Source organism: Montipora capricornis, chromosome 7, assembly GCF_036669925.1.
Source record: "Montipora capricornis isolate CH-2021 chromosome 7, ASM3666992v2, whole genome shotgun sequence".
In the NCBI taxonomy this organism is placed as follows: Eukaryota; Metazoa; Cnidaria; class Anthozoa; order Scleractinia; family Acroporidae; genus Montipora; species Montipora capricornis.
Genome location: NC_090889.1, coordinates 18,979,515 through 18,991,605, shown reverse-complemented (window position 1 = coordinate 18,991,605; position 12,091 = coordinate 18,979,515). Strand labels below are relative to the sequence as shown.

At 40.4% G+C, this 12,091-nt stretch overlaps 1 protein-coding gene across 1 annotated transcript in view; it reads right to left on the bottom strand.

The window, feature by feature from the left end:
• Nucleotides 1-1,732: 1,732 nt before the first annotated feature.
• The window catches only part of LOC138056369 (eukaryotic translation initiation factor 4E type 3-like), a 14,222-nt gene continuing 3,863 nt past the window's right edge, over nt 1,733-12,091 (bottom strand). Inside the window, exons 4-8 of the mRNA XM_068902151.1 lie at nt 11,947-12,007; nt 10,398-10,464; nt 9,911-10,005; nt 9,619-9,679; nt 1,733-7,542 (exon numbers count right to left, since the gene is read on the bottom strand). Of these exons, the coding sequence (XP_068758252.1) occupies nt 7,463-7,542; nt 9,619-9,679; nt 9,911-10,005; nt 10,398-10,464; nt 11,947-12,007 (364 nt within the window). The 3' untranslated portion in view covers nt 1,733-7,462. The remainder of the gene's footprint in view (nt 7,543-9,618; nt 9,680-9,910; nt 10,006-10,397; nt 10,465-11,946; nt 12,008-12,091) is intronic.

Sequence of the window (12,091 nt, the reverse complement as noted above, 5' to 3'; positions counted from 1 at the left end):
TGAGCATGTGAAGATTATAAAGACGTTAATAGTTCTTTTTTCTCAAATTATGACACATTTTTCCATCTTTGTAAACAGAAATCTGTGGATCAGTTCGTCGTTATTTTTTCTTCCTCCAAGAAGGACACATCACGTTATAAGCCAACAGATTGTCTGTGCAAGAGTTACCTCAAGTTTCCTGTATCTACTAAATCATCAGTTGATCTTTATGTTAAATAGAGTTTATTATTGTCACAAGAGCTGGATATACAGAGATCAAAAAGAAAACTTAATATACACAGTAGTTCAATAAATCCAGATACGTCATCGTTTTTTTCAACTATCCACACAACGAAAAGCGTTTTCAAACGTTTTCGACGCCTCGATGTCATCGTTCTCAGAGGGCTCCGTTAAGTTTTCACCTGTATGGCAACTCTAAAAACGGAGCGTTTTCAAATCGCTCCACTTTAGAGACCGTTTTTGAAACTCTCCGTCTCTATCGGCGTTTTTAGGCGTTTAAATGTGGATGACAGGCTAAAACGCATCAAAAAGTATGCGTTTTCAAATGAAAACTGAAAGCGTAAGGGAGCTGTGTGAGTTGTGAGTTCAAGTTGGCGGCTCGTTCCGTGAATCAGAGGCTTTCAGCTTTTCTACGTAGTGTAAGAATTTCGCACCCAACAGCTGCGGCAATTGGGACACTTGTTACGACAGCAATTTTCCGGAGCAGCCGACGGAGGTCGTTATTCTGAGCGAAAGAATACTAAGCTTAATTTAAGACGCGAATGTTTTAATTTTTTTGTGCGCTCAAGAATGACTTTTAACATAGCTTTCCCCAAAAGCGGTGATTTTCATGTAACGAGCTCTTGTCAGTTCTGAAATACCGTCAGTATGCACACTCGAAGTCAAGGTCACTTTTTTACCTTGGCAACTACTGCTGGTTGGTGCTGACCGCGGAAATGGCGTTCTCAGGGAACAGGGGCACAAGAAAAACGGTGCCGAGCAAGCCATTCTCGTCACCAGAGCCTCGGATAGAGAGGAGTGCTGGACAAAAACTTTCGCTAAAAAAAAGTCTCAACCATCGTTGTCTGCCACAAAAAAAGTACCCACGGAAAATTACTCCAAAGAAAATCACCTCATTAAAACTTAATAGGGAGTTTAAGATTTGCGACGGCTGCATCAAAATACAACTTTGCACTATCCGTAAGTCTTTCGGGAATATTCCTTCTCGTTCACATCGTTCCATGTGGGCGAAGTATCCTAAAAATAAATTGGGTACGAGCAGTTTCAAAGTAAAATCAGGAAAGGATGAAAAATTCACATTTGTATAATAACGTTGTCGTTAAAACCTCACATTTGATAATATCGCATCGTTGTCGGGCACGGCACCGCAAAAAATGTGCTCAAAGAGTGCAGTAAGCACTGTAGCATGATTATTTTTCTTCTTTTACCCAGTTACATTCTTGTTTTGTGACATTGTCTTTTCCGTAGTCGTTGTTTAAACGGAAGACCTTAGACAGCAATGACCAGAACCAGGTCGCTGACCAGCGGTTTTCGTTAAAACAATGGTGAGCGGGGGGTGCTCAGTCTCGCGGGCTCAGAAAACCTTTGGTTGTGGTCATTGTTATTCAAGGTTTTTCTGTTTAAACTGCATAATACTGAAATGGCCATTTTGTGGAAAACGTTAACACATGATCCTTGAAAACGACATCGTCGTCCACACGAACCTGAATCTTAGCGCCGCTGGAACTAAGGCTGCGTTCACACAAATTTTATTTCTTAAATAGTTACTATATATTTTACATGTTAAAAGAGAGGAAAGGCGCTTTCGCAGCCTTTATCACCGTTCTTGTTTAAGAACGTGAAATAAAAAAAAAAATCACTGAGGATTTACGCGTATTTAAACTGCATAATGACTGAAATGGCCATTTTGTGGAAAACGTTAACACATGATCCTTGAAAACGACATCCACGTCCACACGAGCCTGAATCTTATCGCCCCTGGAGCTAATTTTATTTCTTAAATAGTTACTATATATTTTATATGTTAAAAGAGAAGACGGGCGCTTTCACAGCCTTTATCACCGTTCTTATTTAAGAACGTAAAATTTAAAAAAAATCTCTGAGGATTTACGCGTATTTTTTCAAACATTTAGTCGACGTTTGATAATTTGCTCTCGCTACATCTTTGATGGTAGCAAGGCAGCAAGCAATTATAAATTATAACATAAATATGCCATAGAAAAATATCACGTTAACCTACACAAGACACTGTTCCTCCTTGAGGCATCAGTAATTTTCCTTAGTATGAGTTGATATACCGTAGATTGCTAGTTCGCGTTCTGTACATGAGCGAGCCAACAAGCACTAATAAACAGATCTAAATAACAGGTAAAAACTATCCCGACTTAACCCTAATGCTTCCTAAGGCTTAAATTAGTTCCTAACAAGTTCTCTTGGTTCTAAATCCAGTGGACCTACAGTTGATATACTGTACTCGCTGGCGCACACATGGTACAAAACCTGTCCTTATTTAGCGTCATTTCTATTCTCTTGCATCATACGCCAGTGTCACGGTGATAAAGAAAAAAATCTCATGACTGCTAAAATTTAAAAAAAGGCAAAAATTGAATAATATTACCAATAACCAATTATTTAAACTTGAATGACAGTACCAACCACCAACAACCAAATTTTCTACGATTAAAAGTATATATACAAACGAATAAAACTGGCTTAAAATTTCTTCCAGAAAGTGGTTTTGAATGCTAATGAGGGCTCATTCTATCTTGCATGGCAGAGGTTTCCTTGATTTCGTGCGAAAAGAAAAGGAAACGTCTGCACGTCTGCACGGACCTCATCGAAGTCAGTCGTCCAGAACCTTGGACGAACAATTGAACTCTTCCGCTAAGACATAGTAGAGAGAGACTGGTTAGGAAAATCGGCGAACTTCAAACAAACATGTCTTTGTTTGCGATTTGAAAGGTCACGTGACAATGACCCTCCACACAACAATTCAAGATAGCGTTTGTGTGTAACAGACGACACACATGCGTGACAGAACATCGAAAACATCAATGCAGAGGTTTCTTTCCTTATTACTAGATTGGAAAATCAAGGATACCCCTGGCTGCCTAGCAGAGTAGGCTTATTCAGGCACAATACTTTTTAAACAGGGTAAAAAGTGCAATTTCTAAAAAAAGAAAACAAAAATACATGATTTCGAAAAGAAATGTTACAACAACTTTCCAATCACGAATTCCAAAACAAAAAAAAAACCCCTTTGTTATTTCATTTCAGTCGGCTGATATTCTTTCATTTCGGAAGCCATGCTGCAAGAATTAAAACTAACCCTTACAGCGAGCATAAAATGCGGCTCAGTTTGAGGTATTTACAATAATGAATGACGATTGCAAAAACGAGTATATCTTTGGATGAGTTGAACGTCTAACAAAGAACAGAAAAGTAAGGTGCTGGGAAATTCTGGGCAATTACAACAGACGTAGACAATCAAACGAGCCAATCAAAAGTCGAGAGGACAGCACGAACAGCTCTGCTGCTAAGCGCGTGAAACGGCCCCGGTCTTTCTGCAGCTACCGGAAAGCATTGTGTTTTCGGTCACTTGGGATTAGTCTTTAGTTGTTTTGTTCTCAGTCTTTTGTTTCTCTGGTTTTACGTAATGTCTACTCCGGGACCTGCAGAAGCTGTCATGAAACGCGTGTCAGCAAGTAATAATTAATTTTTCCCTCTGATTTACAGCGCGTTCACTGAAACCGGGGACACCCAGATAATGAAAACCAATGGACTCCATAGTCGCATGAGCATCACCGGTAAACGAAAAACTTGCGATTTCATTGTTTTGCATCGACATTTGATTCGCTGGATCTGAAAATGTTGGAATGTATTGCTTCGGTTCTGCCCTCTGATTGGCCCCGGTTGCAGTGAACGCACTGTAATACGAAAGCGCTGAAAGAAAAACAAACAAACAAATAAACCAAAAAAAACCTTGCGACCTGGGGCCTGTTTTTCTCGAAAGTCCCGACAACTTTTCGGGCCCGAAAAGCCAGTCGTCACACTGCAATCTGCTTAGTTTGAAAAGCTAATCCTTTAACATGTTTTTGATGCCAGAAAAACAAAGAGGATTGCGAAGTTTGATGGCTTAGAACCTCGGCGTTGCCAAGATATAAAGGAAATTGTGGAACCCGAAATAGGCCCGAATAGTTTTCGGGACTTTCGAGAAACGGGCCCCAGGCCACTGGTTTTCACACTCGTCATCAGCAGCTATGTTTCTAGTATTACTGTATAGGCGAAAACAAAAGAAAACCTAACCAGGCCCCAATTGTTCGAAGGATGGATAGCGCCACCACTGGATAAATCAGGGGCACCCAACGTCAATTTTCGGAGAATATCTGTTCGGAAGACGATTTGAGATCTAGAATTTTCGGAACATTTGTTTTAAAATTCCTTGCTTGCCTGCCTGTCCTAGGATTTTCGAACATCTAAAACATGGTATAATTGCCCATTTTAAACGGATTTTTACCCTAAAAAGGTCACCTAGAATTTTCGGAAGCCCTTTTTTTGGCTGAAATTTTGGGAAAGGTAAGTTTTGATCCCTATAATTTTCGGATCACTAGACTTTCAGGGTATCCGAACTGATGAAAAATATTTAGGGGATAAAAATATGCCTATATCTACCGTTCAAATACTAAAATACATTTAACAATGCTATGTTTAAGTGGTTTTGAACTATATTCTCGTTGGGTGCCCCTGATAAATCATTATCCACTGGTTAACTCATTTGATTTTGCTGTTGTTTATTCGCTGGATAGCGTTATCTTCCTTTCGAACAACCGAGGCCTGACGAATAGAGCTCAATTCCTAACAAAGGTTTCTGGGGCACCAATATGGCGGCCTGTCAATCACTGGTTTTGCTTCGGAAGGCGCAGGAAACAAAACGTGCGACCATGTTTGCTTTTGATTGGCTAATATTGCTTCCCCAGTTACAGAGTGTCCCATTTAAATCAAAAGCGAAGCAAACGCTGCGAGATGAGAGGGCCGACAAATTATTCACTCCACAACACGCAATTTTTGTGGAAAGAGAAGTTTTTGCCTTGGTAATGCCAAGTAACACAGTCTAAGGACAACAGGACACCGATGGGACCAATAATATTTGTTTCAGCGCCCACTACCTTAGAATACTCAGAACACCAAAATGTCTTCGGACCACAAGATAACTCTGCTACTGATACTATTGTTACCTCAACAATACAGTAAACCAAGGTTGCCAAAGTACTGCAAGACCATCTTTGATGTCTCGAGCAGTACCACAGGATACCCTGAAACCTAAGAGAGCAACCATAGCACCTGTACCAAAAGATACCAGTTTACCACATTTAGCATGGGAACAAAAGTTGCCATACAAATCTCAGTAACAAAGGGACCCAAGCTTTTACTAGGGACCTTACGCGAGAACGTCGTCTAAAAATATTGTTTCCCGTTATTGTAATAACTTAGTTATAACCCCAATGTAAGTCGTTCGGAATGGAAAGTGTGTATCAACATTGCAGGAATAAAATTGGCATGAATTGTGTGATTGTTTGGGGATAAAGTTAAAAATGTTTCATCATGTTCTCACTTCCTCTACACAACCTGAAATTTGTAGGGAGCTTAAGCAACGACAACGGCGACGTGAACGTCCTCTCAAAATATAAATTTGCGTTATTTTAACGGCTTCGTGAATATTTCAAGATTTTTAATTTGCCAAGGGTGTGGTAATTCCTCAAAAATGTCACCAGTCGGAATGGCACTCAATTTCGGGAAGAAAATGAAAATTTATCCTCAAGTGCTGACGTTCTTCATAAAACCATAAACTTTGCTATATTACGTTGTTGTTTTGCTGACGACGGCAACGAAATGGACAAAAGTTAGCAACGCACGTGCAGGGGGTGCAAAGCTATTGTTTTTACCCACTAAATATGCAAATTTGTGACGTTCTCGTTGCCGTCGCCGTTGTCGTTTCTAAAACTCCCTATTAGGGACTTTACGATCTACGACGGCGAAGTCAACGAAAAAGTCACCTCAAAATATAACTTTGCACTATTGTACGTTTCTCACGGTTAGACCATCTCGTTCGCGTCGTACAATGTGGGCGAAGTATCCTAAAAATAAATTGGTACTAGCGGTTGAAGAGTGAAAATAGAGAATTATAGATTCACATTTGTGCGCTCGCGTTATCAAAAATCCTCAAATTTGGTGATTTCACGTCGTTGTTGAGCAGGGTACCGCACGACTTTGTGCTAATTTGCGTGACGCACGTGCAGCATGATTATTTTTCCTCATTTAACCAATGATATTGTTGTTTCGTGGCGTTCTCGTTGACGACCGCGTCGTAGATCGTAAATTAGGGAGCTTTAGCAAAGACAACGGCGACGGCAACGAGGACGTCACAAATTTGCATATTTAGTGGGCAAAAACAATAGCTTTGCACGCCCTGCACGTGCGTTTTTCATTTTTGTCCATTTCTTTGCCGTCGTCAGCAAAGCAACAACGTGAAATTACCAAGTTTGAAGTGTTATGGAGAACATCGGCACCTGGAGATAAATTTTCATTTTGCTCCCCTAATTAAATTAAGCGTCGCTCGTAACGGTTTCATTCCTGAGGGACTGAAACACCTTTGTCATATTAAAAGGCTTGGAATAGTCGCGAAGTGATCGCAATAACGTGAATTTATGTTTTTACATGACGTTCTCGCTGCCGTTCCCGTCGTCGTTGCTAAAGCTTCCTATTCCCTATTAGGGAGCTTAAGCAACGACGACGGCGACGGCAACGAGAACGTCACCTCAAAATATAAATTCACGTTAAGGTGATCACTTCGTGACTATTTCAACGTTTTTAATATGACAAGTGTGTGGTAGTTCCTCAAAGATGACACCAGTCGGAACGGTACTCCATTTTAGGAGAGAAAATGAAAATTTATCCACAAGTGCTGACGTTCTTCATAAAACCAAAAACTTGGCTATTTCACGTTGTTGTTTTGCTGACGACGGCAACGAAATGGACAAAAGTGAAAAACGCACGTGCAGGGCGTGCAAAGCTTTTGCTTTTTCCCACTAAATATGCAAATTTGTGACGTTCTCATTGCCGTTGCCGTTGTCGTTGCTTAAGCTCCCTATTTGTCTGGACGAGGAGGGCAAAGAAATGTACCAAAATGAAAAATGCACGTGCAGGGCGTGCAGAGTTTTTGTTTTTGTTCATCAGAGCTTTTGGTTTCATGGCTTTCTCATAGCCGTCGTCGTTGTGCTTGCGTAAGCTCCCCAATATAAACCGTGATAATTTTAAATTGTAAGCAAAAATAACCAAAATTGAAACGATTATTACAGTGGTGACATCACTAGTAGCAGCAGTCTTACACAGGTCACCGAGCTCCAGAAGCCACGATACGTGACACATGCCGACCAGTCTGACAGACAGCATAGAGCCGGAAAAATTACTCCTTGGCAAATGGAAAACCTGGAGGCTTAGTTGGTCGCGGTCGGGTTCCCTCAAATGCTTCATGAGCTTGATGTGCTGGAAATATGAACAAACAAACATTTTATGAAACTACATAATCACCTGATTGCTTTTTTTTAAATTACCCAAAGGAGGTAAGTCTAACAGAAGAGGTAAGGGATATATGTGTAGCATGTACTTAAGACCAAAATGAGGATATGTATATGTGCAGAACTACATGTACAATCCTAGACAAATTGATTGGGACACTTCAACCTTTTTTTTAGGCAATTATGCAATGCAAAACATATTTCACGGCAAAACTGGCCTTAATCCATACTCTCTTCCCCCCCACCCCCCAGTCAATGTCGTTCTCAGCATACTCAAGTACTTCTTATGACATGACCTCGTTTGAGGCCAACATTAGGGAGCTTTAGCAACGACGACGGAAACGGCAACGAGAAGGTCATCACAAAACATAAATTCTCATTATTGTAATCACTTCACGACTATTCCAAGTTTTTTAACGCGAGAGAGATATGGCAGTCCCTCAGGAATAAAAACGTTATGAGCGGCGCTTTTTGTAGGGGAGAAAATGAAAATTTATCTTCAAATGCTGACGTCCTTCATAAAAGCTTAAGGCCGGGACACACTAAGCGATAAGTCGCTGCGACACGTCGCGGGGACATGTCGCTACAACAATTCACCTCGTGTGACACGGTTAATTTTTATGAAAATCATTGTCGCTGCGGCAGAATTTTGTCGCCGCGATCTGTCGCACGAATTCAAACCAGTTTGAATTCGTGCGACTAGTTGCAGCGACAAAATTAGCGAAAGCAGCGATGTCGCACCGTGTGTACACTTCCAGCAACAAGTCGCTGCGACAATGTATAAATGAACCAATGAGAGAGCGTCATATGGTCAGCCATATTTAATTAGAACACTAGTTCACATTCCCCTTCATACAAGATCACTGCGTTTGCACCGAACAGGCTTCGTGTCGCAGCGACTTGTTTTGCAAGAAGTACACACGGAGCAACTTCTCGCAGAGACCTGTCGCTGCGACTTGTCGCCTAGTTTGTCCCGGCCTTAAGTTGGTCATTTCACGTTGTTAGGGAGCTTAAGATCTACGACGGCGACATCGACGAAAACGTCACCTCAAAATAGAACTTTGCTCTAGTAAAAGTCTTTCGCGATTATTCCATCTCGTTCATGTCGTACAATGTGGGCGAAGTATCCTAAAAATAAATTGGTACGAGCGGTTTCAGACTGAAAATAGAGAATGAAAGATTCTCTGTTGCATGCTCACGTTGTCGTCAACACCTAAAATTTAGTGATTTCTCGTCGTCGTCATGCAGAGAACCGCAAAAATATGAGCTGAAATCCGTGCCGCACGTGCAGCACGATTATTTATGCTCTTTTAACCAATGATATCATTGTTTTCTGGCGTTTTCGTCGACGTCGTCGTCGTAGACCTTAAGCTCCCTGTTGTTTTGCTGACGACGTCAAAGAAATAGACAAAAATGAAAAACGCACGTGCAGAGCGTGCAAAGCTACTGTCTTTGGCCACTAAATATGCAAATTTGTGACGTTCTCGTTGACGTCGCCGTTGTCGTTGCTAAAGCTCCCTATTGACTGGGGGGGGGGGGGGGGGGGAAGTGGAAGATGAATAAGATGGTTACTAAAAAATAAAAGAGAGAGAATGGCACGCGTTTACACTGTAGTGTCCCAATGTAATTTGTTTAGGATTGTAGCTGCTATCTGTAGTAAACTCCATAAGCACTTATAGTTAAATCATTTGAGAAACTTGGCATTGCTGAGGTTCAAGATGTTTGAAAGACAAAACTTTTTAAAGTTTTCAAGGACCTTCAGTTGTAAATGAAAGGAAGTAAGAATTTTTGAAAGTTCCTGTCAAAAATAAGTGCACTGCAAGTATCTTGGCGTGCCACACAAACGATCCTTGAAGACCCTTGAAGACCCTTGAAGACTAACTACAGCTTCAAGGATAGGTTTCATATCCTCAAGAGGTTGAAAAGGGATTTTGGAAAATTCCTGACAAGATCATCAAGACGATACTCAAAAATCAATGATCTGCACAAGAGTAGCATTGAAATAATTGTGTTTATGACTTTGCTAACAGCTGGTAGTACTTACGCTTGTAAAAGTCATCAAAAACATCAATGTCCGTTAAGAGATCTCTCACTTTGTCCAATACCTGTCATCCAAAAGAGAAGAGAGTCACTCAGCTTCAAGACAGCTGACATGTAAAACATCAAAGACAATGCCTTTACACTAAGTATTATGTCACAAGATAGCTGACAAATGCAGATTTGTGACCAGACCACATGCATAACATCCTTACATGATATTTGAACCTTTGCCTCTGGTGTCAGGGCTAGGCTGGAGTACAAAGTAAGATTAGTAATAAAATTAGCAAACATCTTACTGTTGCATCGTCAACTGCTTTCGCATTTGAATTCCAGATTTGAATGATGTCATCTCTTTCACGCACACTAACACTGATTCCACACACTTCATCATCTGAAGAAAGTACACCAATTAGCCAAAAAGTCAGGCAAAATGATAACAAAATATTTCAAAAGTTATCCAAAGTGGTTCTGTCAGTAAAATATCTACCACTTTTACCAACACTGAGGTGAATAGTATAATATACCACACAAGTTCAATAATAAGCCGAGTTTCTTCAGTTGATAAAATTTGCTCCTCAGTAACCAAAGTGAAACAGGAAGCCAGCACATTTTTTTGTCCATTTGCTTCGAGATGAATAATGAATACTCACATTCAAGCTAGACACTCAGAATTAATGTATGGAAAGCTCTATTTACTGGTGTGGTATGCAGTGCAGTGTAAGCACTAACAACAACAACATCACTTTTAAGAAGCACAGCCAGTTTATTTGATTGACTTCTCACCTTCCCTTACGCTACCAACAAATTGTTCACCAATGGCTGCCAAAAGCAACTCCTTCCATGCTTTATCCTGTAGAAATTTACAGAATTAGAGTTTCCCGCTGGCTGAAGCATGAAAGAAGCGGGAAACAGATTTCTCATGCTGGGGAGCCTGGGTCGTGGTGCATGTCTGGCTTTGAGACACGTGCACTTAGCGTATGCAGTTTTTGTCTTTTGCCGCCTTTAAGTGCAAGCTCCCTCCCACCCACCCGGCATAGTGGTAGATATGGACATAGCGGACAGTGTTTCATATTGACATTTTAAAGCCAGTTGTAGGCCAGTATACAGTTGCGAAGTTAATTTGCAATGATAGTTGTGTTGTGTTAATAAAGAAAATGCTGCACTTTGCAGTAGTATATGCATCTTGGCAACCCAGCATGAGAAATTGCTTTTACAATTACTTTTGCCAGTTTTTTATAAGCATTGTCAACAACTATCACTACAAGGAGGGCACAGAAGCAATTGATTTGCAGCAACATGTCCTGGTTGGATGGGTCTAAAGTACAGGTCACTGATCATTACAAAACCGAAGGCTGCTGCGTAATGGTCGCCCGGTTGCCTGAGGCACCTTACGTGCGCGTGTGGGCGACCAAATTTCTGAACAAGTAGCCCGAACAGGCGCCTAACTTATCACAAGGTGATTCATTCTCACTTTCTTGTCAAGAGACTTGAGTAAAACATATGATATAATATTATCTGTAGTGTGATTTCTTAACCTTGAATTAAATGCTGAAAGAAAATATTACTTGTTTTGGTGATGTCTGCACTAATTTGTACATACAAAAATTTCAACATGCTGCACATGCAAATGTCCTTTTTTCTGCGTTAGTTGCTGACTATTTTGTACTTGGTTTTTTGCCTGGTGACAGCAATAATGGAGCTCTCACAACAGGTAAGCAATACTTTTTGGTTCTCGTGTCCTCATTCGAAACTCAAGTAAGGTAGGTCTGGGCTCTTGAAAAAATGAGTGGGGCTACTAACGTTTATAAATGTTGGAAGCCCGAAGGGCTCATGGAAATTTTTCTTAGGCAGCAGCCTTGAAACCTTTGCTAATGCTAAAGTTAGGCCTCAATACTGTAGGCCTAATAACGATGCTTAAGCCTAAGGTTATCCAATTTGAATGTTTTGGGCTGTTTTAACTAGTATACTAGGTAAAACAGTGGCCTAGAATGAGTGACAAGTGGAACGTGATCTGAACTTTAGCCCTATCAACAAATTGTGAGTCCTACCTAAATGTAGGAATTCAGGCAAAAAACAGAAATTATACTGACTAAAATTAAATACCAACTTAGATGTGGTATTTTCCTGACTGTGTGGAAATGAACAAGGAGTGCTGACAGATGAGCTGAGGTTTAATGTTTAGAGCCAAATAACATTTTAGTCTTAACTTCAAGAAAGTAAATTAGCGTGCATAATGTTGTTCAATCATTAATTTTGTAAATTTAAAATAAGGAATTATTATTGGACAATCTATCTGCCCTTCAAAGGCAAGATCCATAAAAATTCAACTCACTGTGTTTTGTTTGTCGCATCTCATTTTCCAATATCCCCCATTTACATTCTCTTTGTCTTCCCTGTCAGCAATAAGTCAATGTTATTAGAAAACTCAAGTATAAATGTACTATTTGACAACTATATGATTGTTCACAAAATGATTA